Raw genomic sequence first — 23,002 nt, forward strand, 5'->3', positions numbered from 1 at the left:
AAGGAAGTACTTCATCGAAAGGGTGATTAACACGTAGAATTCACTGCCACAGGAGGCGGTGGCAGCTACAAGCATAGCCAGCTTCAAGAGGGGGTTAGATAAAGATATGGAGCAGAGGTCTATCATTGGCTATTAGCCACAGTGTGTGTGTTTGTGTGTGTGTGTGTATGTGTATATATACATACACATTTTGGCCACTATGTGACACAGAGTGTTGGACTGGATGGGCCATTGGCCTGATCCAACATGGCTTCTGTTATGTTCTCTGCTTGGCATTTTTGACCCAGCCTGTGTTTATCTGAATGCTCTGGAAATTACTGGCAGTTTTTGCCACTCTGAGTAGGTGTTCATTTTGACATTATTTACTCTTAAACCTCTTCCCTATATTGCAATACTACAATATCATTTCCATTTATTCTTTTAGAAAGCTTCTCTTATAGGGGCACATGAGGCAGTTTGTTTCAAGCACTTCTTCCTTCGTCTCATTCACTCTACACACCCTCTGACCTTATTGTGAATTTTAAAATTTGTCCAGATGTCATTTGTTTATTAAGATGAGCATTCTGTTGTTTTATGATCCCATTTGGAAAGAGTGTGAGTTTGGAGGACTTTCAAAGCCTCTTTCTTTCATACATAAAAAAGAGAAAAGACTGAACACATTTTCCCAAGTTTGGGATTCAAGAGCTGGCTGGACTGACCATACCAATGGCTCCTCTCACCAGAACCAGTTTTCTACAATGGCAAACCAGATATCCACAGAAGTCCTATAGAATGGGCACAGAGGCCATAGTCTTTGCTTGCTGCCACCCTCCAGCAAATCACATCAAGGTCACTTTCAGGCATTATGGCTACCGTAATAGCATTGATGGACTTATCCTTCATGGATCTGGTTTGTCTGTATTTAAGCTAGCAGCTTTAGGCACCATCTCACTGTAGTGAATTATGTATTATATGGAGAACTGATTGCCAACCCATTTTATTAGATGCCCCAGGTACTCATATTTTAAACAGGAGCTCCAGATAATGCATAACTTTATACTTTTATCAATTTTTGTTGTGTTCTTCTTCAGTCAGTATTTTTTCTTTAACAGAGAAATACTAAACTCTTTAGCCTTTTCTCAAAGGAAAGTTGATCTGTCATTTATTCATTTTGGTTGTCCTTTCTGATATCTGTTAATAGCCAGTAGAAGCTTTGCTGTTATTGGGCAATGGATGCAAAATCTCAATGCCACACTTTATCCTCTATTATATTACAGATGCTAATAGAGTTACTATTGTAGACAGTTGTCTTTGGCTGGCACCTATTGAGCATGAATACTAAATTTTCTCTGCATTTATATTTGCATGTGCTTTTTTATAGATGTCAATAATGATGGTTTTCTAGATGAGCAGGAGCTAGAAGCCTTGTTTACTAAAGAGGTAAATATATCTAACTGGAATTTTCAGAACTGCTGAAGTCCCTAGATGTGTTCAAAGAAAATAAACAAAGTCACATTGAACCCTCAGTATGGGTCGCTGGGATGGCACATCTGGTACCTATGCCTGCTAATTTCTTCATTGGTTGTATCCATAACAGTGCATACCTTTCTTATTTGTTATCTGATGATTTTTGAGTTACCTTTTCTATAAATATGGTGGCAAATTGAGTAATTCTATGTTCTATGTAAGAGGTGCATATGGCTAAAAATACAGAGGAAAAGCAGCCTACAGGAGGGTAGTGCAGGAGCTGTTGAGGCAGAATTAAGAATAATCCAGTGTATGGGTCTGCATATCTGCTATGACAAAACATACCAAAATGTGTAATTCTGCTACTGGCTTAAAGAACCTTACAAAGCTTGGAAGAAGGTTAGCTGAAATCCTTTAAGTCCATGACACTGCTTTGTGTATGCCTACTACAGCTCTATCTAGGTTAGAAGTCTTATCAGCACAGAGATGCTAACCAACATGACTGCAGTGACACTGGCATTGGGTAATGGTTCCTGCCATCAGTGCAATCAGTGCTAAAAGCTGAGGCATTCTGTGGGATGGAGCGGAGGTTGTCTACAATCTTGCTGTCATCTGTTCCAAGCATGGGCACCTGAAAGCCTAATAAGATCTAATTTCATCACATTCTTTCATAGACTGGAGACTACTTCAGATGCTTATGGGTGAATTGAGAAATAAGATACACACACCATTCTCCAACACTACTGATTTTTCACATTTGTGTGAGTGAGAGAAAGAGGGAGAATATAAAATGGTGATAACCTCAAAGTAATTAAATAATAATCTGGGTTGAAGGTGTATTATGTTAATGATATATTTGGTTATGTATAGGAAATATCAGAAAAATGTAATTTTTGCCATATTTCTGATATTCAGATCCAAAGTAGTAAAAATACTTCCTTACTTATATTCGTTTGGTACTATATAGTCTTTCACAATGGTTTGGAAAAACCTATAGATTTTAGGATTGATGATATAAAATGCTCTACCAATAATAGATACCACTTTCTGTTTAGGTCACTGATTTTCATAGGTGAACATTATATAGCTAATATTTACATTTATAGTCGTCTCAACAGAAAAAATCTCTTGAATTCAAGGGAGGTTTACGTGGGTATTCTATTCATGTATAGGATTAATGTTTAAATTTCCTGATAGCTTTGGCATCTAGAGATTCCACTGGTTGTATTAACAGAATAAGCTTGGACTTTAGATAATTTGTTATGTTATTGGTGATGAAAGAAAAAATAAACATGAATACATACTGATATTGGTTAAGAAAGTGGTAATTTTTTTCTCATTTCATAGTATGAAAATTAAATCCTAACATATTACTTTTATATAGCAAAACAAGTCCAGGTATGGATGTTTTGTTCTGATTAAATATTGTAAGTGTATTGTTTGTTCTGTTTTAGCTAGAAAAAGTCTATGATCCAAAAAACGAAGAGGATGACATGGTAGAAATGGAAGAGGAAAGACTCCGAATGAGGGAGCATGTAATGAATGAGGTGAGCTCTATGTATCACCAAGCCACAAGTAACAAATTAGGGCATAAAAACAGCACTTTTGGGTAGGCAAAGTTATTTTGTGCATTTAAAATATTTGTAGACAGTAGCAAAAAAAAGTCCTCCAAAAAGTCCCAACACTGATTTGAGCATGGTTTGCATTTTTGGAGAACCTCTTTCTCCCGTTGGTTTTCTTTCTGAGGCTTTAGGATGGAGGAGGAATATTTAGGAGGAGGAGGAATAATCACTCTAAATGTGCAGAGGGGGTATGACTACTTGCTGTGTACCACTTTGTGAAATTTTTTACTTGGAATGATGTGAGCAGTAGAAAACACTCCTTTGTTGGCTATCAGAAGCCATTTTAAATTGGGTACAGGATGGAAGGAAGCAGGGGTTTTATGCCTTAGAGGGGTCCTTCTGCCATTCTGGAGGAGGACTGTACATAGTATGAAAGGTCTGTAATGAGAGTTTAAAAACAATGCAACGCGGACTTCCGGTTTCGGCGGCTTGCGAGTGAAAGCGGCTTGGACTGTCGCGTCCAGAGCAGCTTTCAAATTGGGTCGTTGAGGGGTTGCCCTTCGAAGGTAGACTCGACTCTGGGGCCCAGGAAGGGTTCCAGAAGGCAAGGGAATCGGAGCAGTGAATCGGAAATGTCAGCGGAGGCGGCTGCTTTCCGATCCTGCTTTTCCCTAGCATCAGCTTCCCGATTGCCATTTTTAAATGGCCAAAGAGTCAGCCACCAGTTTTCTTTTTTCTTACACACTACATTTTGGTCCTTCAAGCTTCATATCTTCAAGACTAAGGACACGGATCTTCTCAATATTGTAAGCGTTTCCCCATATTTTTGTTTGGATTGGTAGCAAGTTGCAGGTATAGAAAAGAGAATCAGAAGCAGACTTCAAGTTAAGCAGGAGAAGGGGGGGGGGAACTCTCCCTCTTTCTTTTCCAAGGCTTGTAAAAGTTTGCCTAATCTGATATATTGAAAATACCTGCAGCAAGAGATTTCATCAATCTGTAATGGATGGTTGAACCTAACTGACTTGTATTAAACTTTCTTTGGGAAATTAAAATGTTTTGCTTCTTGGGGAAGATGTTTGCTGACAAGTGCACTTGGATGAGAAAGTTGGCTGTCTTAAATTTTTTTTTTTGAAGTGCAAGTTCAAGCACTTTGACTGAATTTATAAATACTTAAAGAAACTATTAAAAGCTGGTGGGTACCTGATATTGATTTTAAGACACAGTAGGATCTTTGGTTGCAAGAAGAGTATTTTGTGCATTTTGTAAACTTTAAAAAAGTTTTCTATCTATTTTAGTGGATTTCTATCTATTTTAGTGGATACAATCATTCTAACTGGTATTTCATTTTTTATTTTTGTTCTGTGTACATTTCTGGTTGAATTACTTTTTGGATATGGTTTTAAAGATATTTGGTTTGGGATTTCGTTTTTTGTGCACCTGTATGTTTTTATTTTTGGATTTGATGGCTTTTTTCCTTTTTTGTCTAGATTACTGATTTTTTGTCGGTTTTTGGGGGTCATTTTTGGATTACAAATAGGGTAATTGGCCCTGGATTACAGATTTATATTTTGTAGTTTCTGCATCTGGGTTATTTATCTTTGGTTTTATACATTTGTTCTTTTTGCCTTTATTTTTGTGTGTTGGGTTTTTTTTCATCCTTGTCTGAATTATTGGTTTACAGTTTGAATTTGGGTCACACTCTTGGAATACAAATAGGGTAATCAGCCCTGGATTACAGATTTATACTTTGCAGCTTTTATACATGGAATTTAATGGAAAGGCCTGGTGCTGATTTGGATTACAATTGAACTAGCTTTGCTTCATAGAACAGACAATGGCTGCAGCTCCAGTGAAATGAACTGAATTGTTTTCTCTGTTGACTATCTACTGTGGTGAACTGAAAAGGGGTGTTTATTATTATTTTTAGTACTGTTTTGACTAACTCAAGCTGTTGATAGAAGTTAGAAGGTTATTTTTATTTTTGAACTGCTCTATAATAAGGATATTCTTTGGTAGAGTTTAGCTTATCTGGTACAAACAGGAATACAGAGTTTCATAACAAACGGGGAAGAGGTGCGATTGGATTTTTGCTTGTGAGTGTTTTTATTTTAACAAGAATGAGTGGTCTCAAGGACACTGTAAAAAAAAGACAACAAAGAAGGAAAGCAAACATTTCTTTCACCTAGCAACCCATCTGGACCAGTCAAATTTACAACCATGCCAGGAGACATGAAAGAGATGCAGGCTGCTCTAATGACTGCTATAGTACAACTAACAAGCAAAGTAGATAACATTGGTGAACAGATGGCACAGATCCAAAAAAAAACTTTCAGAGAATGCCAGACAGACAGCTGAGACTAATAAAGCTCTAAAAGTATTAGAGGGTCAGGTGACAGAGAATAATCAAAAGGTGGAACAGCTGGAAAAAGAACACAGTTTACAAGACTCTAGACTCGTATGACTGGAAATAGATAAAGCTGCATATATGTTGAGGTTTCAAAACATACCAGAAGAGAAAAATGAAGATTTACAGAAAATTCTAAGTGAAGCCTTGACTGAAATTTTGCAGGTGACTCCTGAGAAGATGGAAGAAGAATTTGACCAAGTTAGACGGGTACCTTTGAGTTATACAAGACGAAACAAACTGCCTAGTGAAGTTCATTTGAGATTCACAAGAAAGAGGACCAAAGATGATATTTTAAAACAAGTAAGAGATAGACCGATGATGATAGCGGGAAACATGGTGAAAATCTTGAGAGAGATTCCCTGACCTGTGAGACAAAAGAGGAGAGAATACCAAGACTTAACAGACTTTTTGAGAAGAAGAGAAATACCTGGTCAATGCCAGAGGGCCTTCTTTTTACATATCAGGAAAATAGATACAGGATTAATTCCATCTTTAAAGCTCAGAACTTTTTGGAAAGAATGAAGGGAAAGAAGGTAAAAAAAAGGAGGAAGAGGGAGAAAGCTCCGGGGGAAAAAACCCAAATGAACCATGGAGATACCATACAAGGCAACACCTCAAAAAGGATAAGAAAGATAATGATAATCCAAATCCATAATGGCTTCAATAGTTTCAATTAATGTGAATGGACTTAATTCTCCTGTTAAAAGGAGGAAGACATTTAGATATTTGGCCAAATTGGAAATAGATGTAATTTGTTTACAAGAAACTCATATTCTAACAAAAGACCAACATTTTTTGAAAAACAAAAAATTGGGCAATTTATTCACAGCAACAGACAAGTATAAGAAGAAACGGGGTGTGGCAACATATATGAAAGATAAATTTAATCCGCAATTGCAATTTGCCTCTGAAGATGGAAGAATTTTATTGGTGGAAATCACAGTGGACAATAAAATTTTTTTACTTGCAAATATTTACACCCCAAATGATCACCAAGAGAATTTTTTTTTATGACCTGTGTCTTAAATTATCAAATTTGGAATATGCAGAATATTGTTTAATAGGAGACTTTAATGCAGTTTCTGATGGACAACTGGATAAAACAAATGCACAAACAGATGAATAGTAAAGGTCTTCAGTTACCAGTAAGTTTTTGGAAATTAGCAGAAGAAATGGATCTGGTAGATGTATGGAGAACAAGATATCCCAATTTTAAAGATTTTACTTATTATTCTTCCAGTCATCAAACCTGGTCAAGAATTGATGTGTTGGATTTTGACAAGTTTGATTAAAGACCTAACTGATGTAGAAATTCAAACAAGGGTTATCTCAGATCACAGTACTGTAATGATAAAGCTAAAAGGTTTACAGAAGAGAAAATTATGGAATTTAAATATTTCAATTTTGAAAGATAAAGACTTTCTTAAAGAATCCAAGATGGAAATGGAATACTTTTTCAAGCAGAATATAACACAAGAAGTAAAAATGCAAGTAGTTTGGGACACTGCTAAAGCTTATTATAGGGGTCTTGCAATTAGATATAGTAGCAAGAAGAAGAGAGAACTGAAAATTTCCAAAATTTAGTATCACAGGCCAGAGAAGCTGAAAAGAATCTTAAAAAATAACCAACAAAATGTGAATTCCAAAAAAAGGTGAAAGAAATGCAACATAAACTGAATTTAATTCTTTTGGAAGAGATGGAAATTAAACTAAGGTATGCTAGACAAAACTTTTTTGAACATGCGAACAAGCCTGGAAGGTGGTTGGCGTATAGGATGAGAAGAGAAGGCCAAAAGAACAATTATGACATTGAAAGATGAGAACAAAAAAGAGAAAAATCAAAAACAAGAAATACCGCAAATGGTGGAGCAAGTTCTTGAAGAGAAGCCAGTTCAGAAAACAGAATTAGAAGAATACATTAATCAAAATAACCTTAACAAATTCACAGAGGAACAACAAAATTTTTTAAATGAGGCAATAACAATAAGGAAACTTGGAGAGGCAATGACATCGCAAAAAAATGGCAAAACTCCTGGACCAGATGGTTTCCCTGCAGAATTTTATAAAGCTTATGAAGACGCTCTGCTTTTACCATTCAAACGTCTCATTGAAAAGATTCAAGATGAAGGTCAAATACCAGCCTCGTGGCAAGAAGCCACAATATCTTTGATCCCCCCAAAAAATAACGATTTGGAAGATATTAAAAATTATCGACCAATTTCCCTTTTAAATGTGGATTATAAAATTTTTGCTGCAATATTGGCGCAATGCCTGAAGAAAGTTTTACAATCTATAATACACTATGATCAAGCGGGATTTCTTCCTAAAAGATGTTTGAAAGATAATGTTAGAACAGTTTGTAATATTCTGGAATATTATGAGAGACATCCAGAGAAGCAATTGGCCTTAATGTGTCTAGATGCTGAGAAAGCATTTGATAATGTTCGTTGGCACTTAATGTTACAGCAATTGAAAGGCATGGAGTGTGGTGAAAACTTTTTGAGGGTAGTAGAAGCAATATACTCTTCACAAAATGCAAGGGTGACAGTGAATGGCGAACTAACAAATGTTATTAAAATTCAAAAAGGTACAAGACAAGGCTGTCCATTGTCACCTCAGCTTTTCATTTTATCTTTAGAGATGTTGAATAACCAAATAAGGGAAGATCCAAATATAAAGGGAGCTGTGGTAAAAGATGAACAATATAAACTGAGAGCCTTTGCTGATGATTTAGTTTTTATATTAGAACAACCAATGGACGCAATCTGCCTTATAAACAAGATCAAACAATTTGGCCATCATGCAGATTAATTATTACAAAACAAATTTTTTGACAAAGAATATGACGACGAAACAAGTTCAAGCTTTCCAGCAGAAATCAGGATTTCTTTATGAAAAAAATTTAAATATTTAGGTGTGGTTATTTCAAATAGATCCAGCAACCTAAAAGCAGGTAACTATGATAAACTACTCAAAGAAATTAAAAAAGACTTGGAAAAATGGCATGATTTAAACTTATCTTTAATGGGAAGAATAGCCCTAATAAAGATGAATATTCTACCAAGATTATTATTTCTATTTCAAACTATTCCAATATTGTTAAATAGTGGATTTTTTCAAGAACTGAACAGGATGGTCGCTGAAAATGCTTGGCAAGGCAAAAAACTTAGAATCAAACTGAAGACATTGCAGGATTCTAAATTAAGAGCAGGCATGGGCCTACCAGATTGGCAGCTATACTACAAAGCTTCTGTACTTTTATGGGTAAGAGACTAGATACTTTTGAATGATGAGAGACAAATGCTATTAGAAGGACATGATTTGACTATGGGATGGCACGCATATTTGTGGTATCAAAGACTCGAAGGCCACTCCTATTTTAAGAATCATTGATTTTGAAAATCTTTGTATCATATGTGGTCATGGTTAAAGACGAAAATTTACCAAAAAATTCCAAGATGGTTTCTCCAGTAGAAGCATTTACTCATCCAAACCTTCTAAAACCAAATCAGAATTATATATATGAAGACTTGTTGGGAAAAGATAATCAACTGAAAACCAAAGAAGAATTGGAAAATGTGGATATTAAAACTAATTGGTGGTTGAGAATGCAGATTGAATCTAGATATGCCAAAGACAAGGTGACAGGTTTTAATACAGAGCAGTATGTATTTGACAAAATTTTGTTGGGCCCACAAGAAAAGTTAATCTCCAAAATATATACATACCTACTTCAAATGAAGACACAAGATGAAGTTGTAAAGGACTGTATGGTTCAATGGGCAAAAAACTTTGGCTACAATATAGCATTAGAAGACTGGGAGAGACTATGGAAACTTAATGTTAACTTAACTAGGTCAGAATCTTTCAAAGAAAATCTATATAAGATGTTTTATAGATGGTACCTGACCCCACAGAAACTGTGTAAGATTTATACTAATACGTCCAACAAGTGTTGGAAATGTACTAAACAGATTGGTTCCTTTTATCATATGTGGTGGACATGTCAGATTGGGAAAGACTATTGGTGCATAAAATGTTACAGATCATGAAGACACAGATTCATTTCAAACCAGAACTATTTTTATTGAATATATTTCCTGAGGACTATTCCAAAGAGATGAGACATTTGTTGGCCCATTTTAATACAGCAGCTAGGCTCCTTTTGGCACAGAGATGGAAAGCTCAGGAAATTCCCACGAAAATGGATTTGGTGGGGAAAGTTCTAGAAACAGCAGTGTTGGACTTCTTATCCCAGATGTTAGCTGGGAAATCTAAAGAAGAAGCAAAAAAATATTGGATGAAATTCTATGCCTGGTTAGATAACCAAGACTCTTAAGATTCTCTGATGTGAACTTATTTTTTCTTATTTTTTTCCTGTATCTTATATTATAAAATCTATCTTTACTGGAATTGTCAAAATTACTAGACAATTTCAACAGAAGGTTTATACTATAAAATTTGAAAATGGATTCTGTGCAGTTGAGACAAAATAATAGGGGACAATTTATGTAAAGAAAATATTGTAGAATTAAGTTTTTTGGAAGTATTCCTATGCAAAATAATACCAGAATGTATTGTGGGTTGTTGTTTTTTTATTTTTTCCCATTCCCCATCCCTTTTCCTTTCTGAAACTAATAAAACTTTTTGAAAATCCAAAAACAATGCAACGTTATACTATTTGTCCTTCATCTTTCCCACTTAATTTGATTTGGAAATTACTACTAATTACTACTATTTATATAACTGTTTTTTTCATACATTTCCAAGAAAGCACATTAGGTCAAGTTGAATATAAATGCAGGTATAGTGGCTTAAAGTTTTTTTTTATCTGCTTGTCTCTCTTTTGAAAGGTTGACATCAATAAAGACCGGTTAGTAACTTTGGATGAATTCTTGAGAGCTACAGAGAAAAGAGAGTTTTTGGAGCCAGACAGCTGGGAGGTAATAATATTTTTCAAGTGGAATATTCTGCAACTGCCAACCTGACAAAAATCACCAAGTAGCCTGTTCGGCTTTAACTTCTGATTTCCCCCCCTCCCCCTTCCTTGTGTGCCAGTTCAGGGACACTGTTCATAATCCATTTGTTGGGACAGTATTTCTGTTTTTGCTGACACCTGGGAAGGGGAGATAAAGGAGACATTCAGCCATAGATCTCTGAACAAAGGACAGATTTAGGCTTGAGTCCAGTGGAATATATCCTTGGGTTGAAACCACCCACAGACAATAAATGTTTTTCCTTCCCCATCCTCCTGTAGCTTGAAATGCTCCTCCCAGAGGGGCAAAGCAGAATTTTAGGGGACATTTTGACCTGCAGCAGAAAGGCGATGAGGTGAGTTCTTCCTGCCTGAGTGGAAATTCTTCCACCCACACATACAGTCCACTGGATTCAAGTAATGAATTGCAGCTGAGTGAGAACACCTTTTATTTTTAAAAATTGCCTTTAGTCATGTAGCAGTGTTTATGCTATTCTCCCCAAATCCTGAGTTTAAGGTAGGATAGAAAGCATTAAAATGTCATGTATATTTGGAAACTTTTCTCCATATAGTGTGCTCTCTCTATAGAAGTTGTTTATAGGATCCTGTATTTAATGATAGGAAGGAATACAAGGCGGTTCCCAGTGGAATTCTGGATCAAGTTCATGATCATGGTTCTAATTAAAGCCCTATGCAGGCTGGTACCAACATGTCTACAGGACCGTTTCCCCCAGTATGTCCCTCAGAGAGCATGTTTGGTGTAGTGGTTAAGTGTGCGGACTCTTATCTGGGAGAACCGGGTTTGATTCCCCACTCCTCCACTTGCACCTGCTGGAATGGCCTTGGGTCAGCCATAGCTCTGGCAGACATTGTCCTTGAAAGGGCAGCTGCTGTGAGAGCCCTCTCCAGCCCCACCCACCTCACAGGGTGTTTGTTGTGGGGGAGGAAGGTAAAGGAGATTGTGAGCCGCTCTGAGACTCTTCGGAGTGGAGGGCGGGATATAAATCCAATATCTTCTTCTTCTTCTTCTTCTTCTTTGATCAGCATCTACTGGTTACCCCCAGCCCAAAGGATGTACACCTGGCCTCAACTGGAGTCAGAGCTTTCTCAGCTCTGGTGCCAGCCTGGTGGAACACTCCCAGTTGAGATCTGGGGCCTGTGGGATTTGATGCAGTTCCACAGTCTGTAAAATGGAGATATTCCACCAGGCGTCCAGGCCTTGAATTCAGCAGGAGCTCACAGGGGCACAGCTCCTGAATCCTTCTGAGGGTTCCCCCTCTTCCTAACCACCTACCTACCTTCTCCATTGAATAGTAGATGCGGCTGCATAACAATCCCTGGATGAACTTCTCCATCTGTTTTTTTGCAAAATGACCCCTGACTAGGCTTGTAGTTGGAAAGAAAAGGAAAGGTCCCATTTGCAAGCACCTGTTGTTTTCAACTCTGGGGTGACGTCACATCATGACATCATGGCAGACTTTTTTACAGGGTGGTTTGCCATTGCTTTCCCCAGTCATCTACATTCCCCCCCAGCAAGCTGGGTACTCATTTTACCGACCTCAGAAGGATGGAAGGCTGAGTCAGCCTTGAGCTGGCTTCCTGAATCCAACTTCTGCCGGAATTGAACTCGGGTCGTGAGCAGAGAGTTCAGATCGCAGTACTGCAGCTTTACCACTCTGTGCCATGGGGCTCCTGTCCTATAGTTGAGGCAATGGCAATTCATCTCTAATCCCAACTCTCCCAGCTCTGCCCCACCTTAGCTGATTCTCAAGCATCTATTTGCACTGTACTGTTTCACCTACAGCTTAGAGTCCTGTAGCAGATGCCATCAAATGTTTTACTAATGGTTTGGAATGTTTTGTATTGGTATTTTATACTATTACAGACTATTATATTTACATTTTAACTGTGTTTTATATTTCTACTATGTATTATTTTAAGTGTGTTGTAACGCGCCCTGAGCCTGCTTGCAGAAAAGGCAGGCTAAAAATTGAATAAACAAATTATAGATCACCTCTGCTACAAAAGCATAATACATGTGCAGAAACAACTTCTGTGTATGTCCAGTTTCCTGGGTCCTAGAATGTGCATAGTGGAAGTTGGGGGGAAAATATGTTCAGGTCAGGAGAGCTGTAATGTAAATGCAGATTTGTTTGACAGTTTTAATCATTTGTTTGGAGGCAGGGGAAACTTTGCATAATGATTTGCGAATTAGGGGTAAAAGTGGGGAGACTGAAATTCCCTTTCCCCAGTGGATTCACTTTTGGGGAAATGCTAGGGCCTGCTTGCTAGAATCTTTATGAGTAGTTTTAGACGAGAAGGACTGCAATTTGCTCTTTTAAAGCCATGCTGCTGTCTAGTTGTATGAACTGTACAGACATTGTGTACAGATATTGCAAACTTGAGAAAGCTTGCTACTCCCTCTGAGAAAAGTTTGGCTAGTGTGCTCATGCCCTAAAATAGTATAAAGTTTGCATAAAGAATTCTGTCATCATTAATGTGTATTGGAAGCCAGTTTGGCTTTGTGGATCCTGTAGTTTGGTTCGCTTTTATTATTCCTTCCCTTTTTCTCATTGAGAGCCACCTTTGAGTTTATTTCTTTTGTTCTTAAGACTCTTGACCAACAGCAGCTCTTCACTGAAGAGGAGCTGAAGGAATTTGAAAGTCACATTTTCCAGCAAGAAGATGAACTACAAAAGAAAGCAAAAGAACTTCAAAGACAGAAGGAAGAACTTGAGAGGCAACAAGACCAGCTTCAGGCTCAGAGACAAGAACTCCAGCAGGTATGGTTACCTTGAATGCAAGGATTCTTGCAACTTGACTGTAAGAAAGAACTTACAACTGACTTCATTGTAAGAAAGAAAGGGACAATCTTAGCAGTTTTGCCTAGTATATTACAGGGTGGCCAAACTTGCTTAACTTAAGAACCACATTGAATAACCAGCAGATGTTTGAGAGCCACAAGAACTGAATGTCAGATGTTAGAGAGCTGAAAGATAAGAAGGGAGGGAGATAGAGGGGGAGTCGGAAAGAAAGCAACTTTAAATGTATTCTCCAAGCCTCTGACTGGTTTGGTTTGGCAAAGTGATTTAAAGAGAGAAATGCCTCTCCAAGTCAGGCAATGAGCAGTTGGGGCTTCAAGAGCCACATGTGGCTCCCGAATTACAGTTTGGCCACCCCTGGTATATTAGCTGGAACCTAAAAATACTGAGTTGTGTTCTTCTTTCAGTAAATCCTGTTTGTTTGCTGATTTCATTTATAGTTCACCTTTCTCATAATTAAAAAAAAATAATTAAGTGCTACCTTTCTATTATGCTGTGTTTGGGTTACCCCCAGATTTCTGTTTTGCTGATCTTGTTGGACAAACTAGAGAGAGGTCACTTGAGACTGAAAAAACTAATTACAACCCAAGGGTTATAGTGACTGAAAATTACTAAATATGCTTTACTAAATACACAATTGAGGACACAACAATGCAATACAACAATTTTCATAGAGAATTGATTTAAGTATTGGGAGTACGATATCTGTGAGGTAATTCCATCTGGACGTCGATCTGAGGCTATGCGAAGATCGGCACCATGGGAGAATTAGCCCAAGGGATACCAGTGCTCCTGGGGAGGGGCAAGTATAGTGGTGGGAACAGGCATAATGGGAAAGGAAGGGGTCTGGGACACAGGAGGACTCGTTCTCCTTCCAGCCTGTGTTCCATTCCAATGATGGTAGGTATGGGGGCCAAGTGGAAGGAAGTACTCATCTCTGTCCTTGGTGCTGTGCAACGCCAGGTCCATAAATAAGTCTCGAAGGACTGCGGTCTATCTGCTTGAGCAGAAAATGGACCTGGCTTGCGTGACTGAAACCTGGGTGCAAGACGGGGAGACAGTAACTCTCTCCCAGGTAGCTCCCCCTGGGTGCTCAGTTCACCACCAAGCATGAACTAGCAGGTGGGGGGAAGGGTGGCACTTTTGATATGGGAGGCTTACTCCTTTCGGGCATTCCTGCCCCCGGAGATCACCGGCATTGGGTGTGCAGGCCTGGTGTGGGATGTTGGGGAGAGTTTGGCAATCTGGCTGGTGTACCCAACCGCCTAATGCACCAGCTGGTGCCCTGCTGTCTCTGATGGTGGCTGTAGCCGGCTGGGCACTGGCGCACCCTTGACTTATTGTCTTGGGTGACTTTAATATCCATGCCGATGATGCAGCCTCTGCTCAGATGACGGACCTGGTGTTATCCTTGGTGACACTTGGACTTTCTCAGTATGTGACATCACCCACTCACAAGGCTGGGCACAAGCTGGAGCTGATCTTTGCAATGGGAGTTGTAGTGGACTGGATTACTGCTGAGCCAGTACCATGGTCAGGTCACTATGCCCTGAGGGCTCATATAGATGTGTCACCACACCCCTGTTTAGGCAGCAAGTGTGTTTTGGCTCACCCGTGAAGCTTGATGGACCCAATACGGCTTCAGACGGCCTTGCAGGATCCCTGGCCCCCTGGTGACTCATTAGATGAGCTTCTGGACTCCTGGAATAGCCAGCTTTCTGCAGCCATTGATGAGATTGCACCTAGGCGCCCTCTTCACCCCTGCTCATGACTTCGCACCATGGTATATCCTGGAATTGCGGTTGATGAAGCGGCAGCTTAGATGACTGGAGAGGCGGTGGTGGAATACTCAGGATGAAGTAACTGCCTTACCACAAGGCAAACCAAATGCTAGGGAACTGGAAATCGGCTGTGAAGTTTTTTCGCAAATAAGGTCTCATCACTCTGCCATGACCTACCTGCCACACTTGAAACAGTAAGTGAACTCAAGGCCCTTAGCACATCTTCAGGTCCATTTCTGGATCACTTTAGTCCACTCAGCCTGGAGGAAGTTGACAGGATTCTCATTTCTGTCCTCCCTACAACTTGGGTTCTGGACCCGTGCCCATCTTGGCTGATAAAAGCTTGCCGGAAGGAACTATGCGAGCTGCTTCGAACTATCATCAACAGATCCCTCACAGATCCACCCTCTCTTGAAGAAACCATCTTTATACCTGACCAATTTGGCCAACTATTGGCCAGTGTCAAACCTACCCTTCTTGGGTAAGATTATAGAGAGGGTGGTGGTGACACAGGGTTTCCTGGAGGATGCTTCCATACTGGACACGTTCCAGTCTGACTTCTGTCCAGGTCATGGGATGGAGACGGTTTTGGTCGCCCTCATGGATGACCTCTTGAGGCATATGGATCAAGGTGGCTCGACAGTACTGCTGCTATTAGACCTGTCGGCTGAATTCGATACAGTTGACTATCAGCTACTGTCCAGCTGTCTTGCCAATGTGGGGATACAGGGGTCTGCCTTACAGTGGCTTTCCTCTTTCCTCCAAGGTCGGGGACAAAGGGTGGCAATTGGAGAACTGTTGTTCCGGAGACACCTGCTTATTTGTGGGGTGCCCCAAGGGGCGGTTTTCTCCCTAATGCTGTTCAACATCTACATGTGCCCCCTTGCCCAGATGGTCAGGAGGTATCTATTGATGGGTGGCCAGTCTGGCTGTGCCCAGGAGAACTTGGACGCGGTGCTGCAAACCATGGTATCATGGCTCAGGCTGAGTCGACTAAAGCTGAATCTGACAAAGACGGACGTTCTCTAAGTTGCAGCAGCCCGGGAAGGGCGATCCCTTTACCAACCTTTGATGGGGCGCTGTTGATGCCAGGGCTGAGGGTTAAGAGCTTGGGAGTACTCCTGGAGTCCTCCTTAACTATGGAGGCCCAGGTAGCAGCCACTGCCAGATCCGCCTTTTACTTTCTTCAGCAAATATGGCAGTTGGTCCCCTACCTTGAGCGTAGTGACTTAGCAATGGTGATCCACACCTCGGTCACCTCGAGAATAAATTACTGTAATGCCCTTTACATGGGGCTGCCTTTGACTCAGATTCGAAAGCTGCAACTGGTGCAGAATGCTGCATCCAGGCTACTAAAGGGGCTTCCACGGCAGGAGCACATTCAGCCTGTGCTGAGAGCACTGCACTGGCTACCTGTTGCGTAGCGAATCTGTTTCAAGGTCCTGGTATTAACCTTCAAAACCCTATATGGCCTAGGACCTATTTATCTGCGGGACTGCCTTGCCCCACATGTTCCCCAGAGAGCACTTCGATCAAGCTCCCAAAATCTTTTGGTTGTCCCTAGGCTAAAAGAGGCTAGGCTAAATTCTGCCAGAGCCTTTTCAGTGGCAGCCCCAATAATCTGGAACACCCACCCAGAAGCCATCAGGGCCTTGCAGGACTTATCGCAGTTCTGCATGGCCTGCAAGACTGAATTCTTCCAGATGGCATATGACATCGGAATGGGAGAGGGCTGCCATCCCACCTGAACCTGTTCTTTGTATTAATACTAACTGTCAAGAATTCAGTGGCTTTGAAGAGAGGAAGATGCTATATGATTCCACCCAGGGCTTTTTTTGAGCAGGAACGCACAGGAACACAGTTCCGGCTGGCTTGGCGTCAGGGTTGTGTGACCTAATATGCAAATTAATTCCTGCTGGGCTTTTCTAAAAAAAAGTGAAACAGTGGTGACATCATGGGGTGTGGCCTAAGATGCAAATGAGTTCCTGCTGGGCTTGTTCTACCAAAAAAGCCCTGATTCCACCTATAACTGATGTAGTAGCACCATTGTGATTTTGTTTTATTGTTTCAATACTGTTTACTAAAGTTGCCTCTGTTTATTTTTGTTGTTAGCCACCCTGAGTCTTTTGTAGAATGGGCAGGATATAAACCTGATGTAATAAATAAATAATAAATAAAATCAAATGCCAAACTTCTGAATGAAAGTAGAGTGCCAGTGTACAGGAGATCGACTTGTATTCCTGTTTTGAAAGAGTCTTCCAGCAATGGTGTGCTCCACTTCTTGTTGCCTCAAAACAGAAAGCTTCAGTCAATGAAATTCCAATATCTTCTTCTGTTTACATATTAAACACAATAATTAATGTACAGTAAAAAGGACACATAGTCTCAAAATGACTTTTTACTGGCATACACGCTCAGACTGGCACCTTCATGCTTGTGTTTAATATGTAAATGGAAAAAGATATAGGAATTTCATTGATTGAAGCTTTCTGTTTTGAGGCAACAAGAAGTGGAGTACACCATTTCTGGAAGACTCTTTCAAAGCAGGAATACAAGTCAACCTCCTGTACATTGGCACTCTACTTCCATTCAGATGTTTGGCATCTGCCTTTATTGAAACCAATACTCTATGAAAATTGTTGTATTGCATTGTTGTGTGCTCAGTTGTGTATTTAGTAAAGCATATTAGTGTTTAGTAATTTTCGGTCACTATAACCCTTGGGTTGTGATTAATTTTTTCAGTCGATTAGTTTTTTAGATGCTGACATCTGCATAGCCTAGTTCCAATACTTTGTGAACAGCAACCTGATTTGTTCACTTTCTGAGAATCTGAATTATTTTTGTTGTCCAGTAGAAAAGTATTTTCTTTAGGCATAGTCTTAATATGTGTGTTCAAATTTCCTCTTTGACTTAATAACAGAGTTAAGTAGAATGTAATTGCGTTGTATGATAGTTCTGTTACAATTTGGCTAGTAGATTTTTCATCTCATATTAAATATTTGTTGTCTGACAGGCTGTACAACAAATGGAACTCAAGAAGTTACAGCAAGGACTTCCTCCTTCAAAACCCAATGGAGAGCTAAAATTCCAGCCACGTATGTGAACTAATTTTTCAGAAAAATAACTATGTGAATTTCCTTTTCCAGAAATTACTAAAGCCATTAACATCCAAGGATACAATCCACTGGGCATGTGTCTTTTCCTTGTTTCCTTTGTCAGCCATTCACTGCCAATAAGCAAGCCATTTCTAGTTGCCTGCCAGTCTACCAGAATGAATATCAGCATTTATTTTATCTAGGGTTCATGATCGAAGAAAACATTAGAAATATGAGAGGCAAGTTGGATAGAATTATGTGTTTGGAAAGAACCCAGGGGGTCAGCTAGGTCAGCTCTTGTCTTGAGCTAGGATATACTTTAACCTCTTCCAGTAGATGGCTTGCTGACTTTTAAGTGAATCCAGTTGAAAGCCTGAATCAAAATTGGGTAGAGCTTGCACTTAGTGCTCTGCAAAGCATTTCCCCCCTAATAATTCTTCTTCATTTATGTATGACTAGTGAATTCCAGTGTCTGGTCTTTCACCTCTTCATTCTTTTCCCATATTTTAAATGCTAGCTGTATAATTTGTAAAATTCTTGTATTTACCTACCACTTCACTGAGCAAGATTTGAAGACTGCTTCCAATATTAGAGGCACTTCTAATGCAGGAAGTTTCCTTAGGCTGGTGGAAGGCTTCAAACTTTGCTCAGTGGTGTGGTAAGATACTTCAGAACCACCTTCTAGTTCCACCCTTCCAGCTTCACAACTAGTCCCTGATTCCCTTCTGTGTATACAGCTCTCTAAAGTTTCCAACCACTGGGAGGCTGTGGATGTCAGAGAAAGAAGTGTGTGTGTGTTGGGGGGAAGTGAACGGAAAAGTGGTTAATAATGGAAAGAATTCCTCAGGGCTCTGATGTAGAGCTAGGTGGTTATGGGTCAAGCATCTATAGAAAGGCAGGATTAGGCTAGATATCCTGTGACAGGCAGATTAGGTTACCTCAGAGAAATAGCATTTCAGTGACTTGTGAAGGGATTGATGGGGGGGGGGAATCTTGAGACAAGCTAACGAGACAAGTGTTTGAAATTCCTGGGTTTAGTGATCCATTCTAGGTAAAGCCCATCCAAACCAATGTTCCAACTCAGCTGCAAAGAGTGGGGCTGAAGGGTAACTCTTTATAGCCTTTTGCTAAAGGGGTTTTGGCATTGGAATGAGTAATAAAAATTCAATCTTCTGGAAATGGATCGTCCTGAAAGGAGTTTCCTTGTCTGCATTGTGGAGGAAAATTTCCCCTTGTGTCAAAAATGTTCCCTTGAAGAGATTTGAAAGTTAAATAGGCAAGTATATACTTGCCATGATTGAGGAAGGGCAGGAATCTTCCTGTGTGGTCAATGGGATATGGAGGAAATTGGTTGAATTGGCCCACTGCTTATTGGATAATAGTTTAGATCAAATTATCTGGGAAGAGACTCCACGGTCCACGGTGTGGGTGTTTGTGTGATTGATAGAGGAGCTTCCATTCATTCTTTTCGTGGTATGACTCAACTGCCATTTGATATTAGTTTATTTCAGACGCCTTCTGTCAATCCTAGGCCCACACAGAAGTATACAAGGTGGGGAGTACACAAGATGGGGAAACAAGCCATGCCAAATGGGGGTCCACAGGATCTTGTGCCATCACCATGTCCTATCTGTGACTACAGCACATTATCCAGCTCATTCCTACACATAGGCTCAGGAAAACAATGGCAGTATTAACGATAAAACTGTCTAGCTCAAACACCATCGCTGGGCAGTGAGGTTCATTCGAGCATAGGCTATGATTTGCATTGAACAGGGCATATGTTTGCAATTGTTTAGTGCACTTTTGGAGAACTAGGTAGACTTGTTCTTTTCTACAACACTCTAAGGCAGGCAGGCATTGATCTTAATGCATATCAGGACTTTTTGCTAAAAGAATAAATGCTTAAACAACTTTGTAGAACAAGAGGCAGAGGATAGTTTATTCTTTCTTAGAGCTTCTCTTGCTTCAGAAATAAACTTGCCATTGATTTCAGTCAAGGAACACTTTTTGTTCTTTAGAATGTGCTGTATGTGGAACAGTCAATTGCTGTTCTACAGAAACTATATAAAGTGCATGGTAATTACAGAATAGGGAAGATGGATTGTTTTTTTAATTTATTAATAGTGCTCATTCCTTTGTGTATGATTCAGAGCCAAACAGATAACTTGATACTTCTGTGTCAGATAATAAAGCAAAAACCCAGAATCATCCATATACAAGCTCAGCATAAGGCTTTAGTAGTTTATGACTAGAATTTGAAAAATATATTCTGATACAGTGTACACATGAGTGTTCTTGTATGACAGTATTAAAATATAGCTGTATACAAATAGGCAAATACAAGTAGTTTTGTTCTCTGAATGTTCTCTGAATATTCTGCAGAATTTATCAGTATGGATATAAGTATTCTACATGAAAGAAGGCATTTTCTAACTGCTGAGTTTTGTTAACTGAAAGCAGTTGATCTTTATGCTTAGTGTCTGAAAGCCCTTTAAAGTGTGAAAAAGTCAGAAAAATCTTTGTCTGATACACATTCTAGTCTAACATGAAGGACTTCAGCTTTTTTTCTTTTCATTTTTGGTTTTGCAGGGTGGGTGGGTTGGAATTTATCTGAAATCTGAGTCTTTTGGTTTTGATGGGTCCTGGATTAGGATTAGGACAACTGCTAGTCACAGAATAGGGACTGATTAGAATACTAATTCCCCCACACTGCGGAGGCACCATATGAGCAGAGCAATTCTGAGTTACACCTACAGTGGAGCGTCCAGCCGCCATGGAACTCAGGCACCACTAGGGCCAAGTTGCACTGGGGCGGAAGGGGGGAAGCAGAGCTGGCTGCTTGCAAGGCGGTGTTCATGGTGATCCCACTGCAGCGTGGTCTCTTGGCGTACTGTCAAGGCAGGGGTGGCAGGAGGGGAGGGACACTTTGGAGCAACGGGAGTGGCCAGTCCTGGGGCAGGTACCATTACATGTGACTTTTGGGGGCAGAGAGGCAGCTCCCATCCTGCCCACTGATCGAGACCAGGGCCAATGATAGGCACATGATCATAGTCATCTGCTTTCCCTGCACACCAGCATGTTCCTTGAGCTAGCTTCTGGTGAATACTTTGAGTCTGACCCTGCAATGGCTCCCCCAACACTGACTCAGGGAACCCCTGTGATCCAGTGCCTGCCTTGTTATGAGTGCAGATGTCCTCCCTTCCAGGTGCCAGAGGAACCTCGTCCTGGAACAGACACAGAGTTAAGAGCTGCAGCCATGCACCTTTCAATTAGCAACCCCCCTCCCTTGGTTGCATCATTCCTGTCTTCTCTGTTCCACAATCACAACAACCCCAGGAGGTCGGTCAGGCTGAGGGTATGCATCTGCCCCAAGGCAACCCCCCCGTCCCAGCTCCCATGGTACATGTGGGGAACAGACCCTCAGACTCCCCCATCCAGCCTCAGGCAGCTCATTCACCTAGACCAGCCTCTGGGTCCTCCCCCCTTACACAGAAGCCTGTGAGGCGAGCGAACCTCTTAGACATTCCCTCAGGCAGGAGTAGTGGCTGATGGGGTGGGAAGGGAGTGGGGCAGGGAGGGGTCTGGAGCTCTGGCCATGTAGTTGGGCCCAAACAAAGACTTTATTGCACTGGAATCCATGGTAAGGGGTGATGCCACCATCCACCTCTACTCTGGGGACTGAGGATGGCTGGCATGGCAGGAGCCTAAGTGGGACAGTGTCCTAAGTGGAACTTGGGTAGGCTTGCTGGGTGTGAGGCTCCACTCCAAGAGGAGGGCTGGAACAGCTGACTGAGTAAAGTGAAGGAGAGCAGGACTCACCACACCTGGAAGCCCCTCCGTTGAATTTTCCCCTGCAAGACAGTGAAACAGATCCGGACAGAAGTGCCACACCAGCCTCAGCCATGGATGTCTTGTCCTTACAGTGCTGGCAAGAGCAGCCCAGGAGGGGGCTGCTACAACTTCCCCCTTTGAGGCACATGATGGAACCAGCCAACTCACACTCACCTGTCCTTGGTTGAAGTGCTCTTGGATTGCTTGCAATCCATCAGCCACAGCAACTGTGGCCCAAGACTGTGTCTCAGCAAGGGAGTGTTTGAAAGGGACAGTTGCTGAGCTGGTTCACCACAAGCAGCGGAGCAGCTGCCAGACACCTCCCGCCCAGACTCACCCTGTGTCCTGCCGACGGTGGGAACCAGACAAAGGACAGACCATCTCACGGAACACTTCCTGGGGAGGTTTCCCCATGGCATGTAGAGGCTGTGGCAATGATGAGCTGAATGCCAGGCTTGAGTGCCAGAAATGCTGTCATGCCACCCAGCCTCAAGCGAAGGGAGAGGGGAGGCAAGTTTGGGGTGCTTGCCTGTACTTACCAGTTCATGAGTGCATGTCCTGCGGAGAGCCAGTTTGGTGTAGTGGTTAAGTGTGTGGACTCTTATCTGGGAGAACCGGGTTTGATTCCCCACTCCTCCACTTGCACCTGCTGGAATGGCCTTGGGTCAGCCAGAGCTCTGGCAGAAGTTGTCCTTGAAAGGGCAGCTGCTGGGAGAGCCCTCTCCAGCCCCACCCACCTCACAGGGTGTCTGTTGTGGGGGAGGAAGGTAAAGGAGATTGTGAGCCGCTCTGAGACTCTTCGGAGTGGAGGGCGGGATATAAATCCAATATCTTCTTCTTCTTCTTCTTCCTGTGCATTGAGCCTCCAAAGGTTGGGTGCCTGAGGGGATTCTGAAATGGGAGAAGTTAGCCAGAGTGTATAGACCTTGCTCTTCTCCTTACATGTCAAAGTGCTTGCCCTATAGTGCTAAGTGCCCTCTCTGTGCATCACCCACCACCTGAGTGCCTCATTCCTCACTCTAAGTCCATACAGCAGGGAGCTCCAAGACAGTCCCGTATTGTGCACCCTGCCTAAAGAGT

The 23,002-nt window shown here is 41.1% G+C and overlaps 1 protein-coding gene across 1 annotated transcript in view; it reads left to right on the forward strand.

Moving 5' to 3' along the window:
• NUCB2 (nucleobindin 2) overlaps nt 1-23,002 on the forward strand; it is a 53,926-nt gene that overhangs the window by 25,400 nt on the left and 5,524 nt on the right. Inside the window, exons 7-11 of the mRNA XM_060261103.1 lie at nt 1,361-1,419; nt 2,901-2,993; nt 10,269-10,358; nt 13,003-13,173; nt 18,007-18,088. Of these exons, the coding sequence (XP_060117086.1) occupies nt 1,361-1,419; nt 2,901-2,993; nt 10,269-10,358; nt 13,003-13,173; nt 18,007-18,088 (495 nt within the window). The remainder of the gene's footprint in view (nt 1-1,360; nt 1,420-2,900; nt 2,994-10,268; nt 10,359-13,002; nt 13,174-18,006; nt 18,089-23,002) is intronic.

Source organism: Heteronotia binoei, chromosome 21 (genome assembly GCF_032191835.1).
Source record: "Heteronotia binoei isolate CCM8104 ecotype False Entrance Well chromosome 21, APGP_CSIRO_Hbin_v1, whole genome shotgun sequence".
Classification (NCBI taxonomy): Eukaryota; Metazoa; Chordata; class Lepidosauria; order Squamata; family Gekkonidae; genus Heteronotia; species Heteronotia binoei.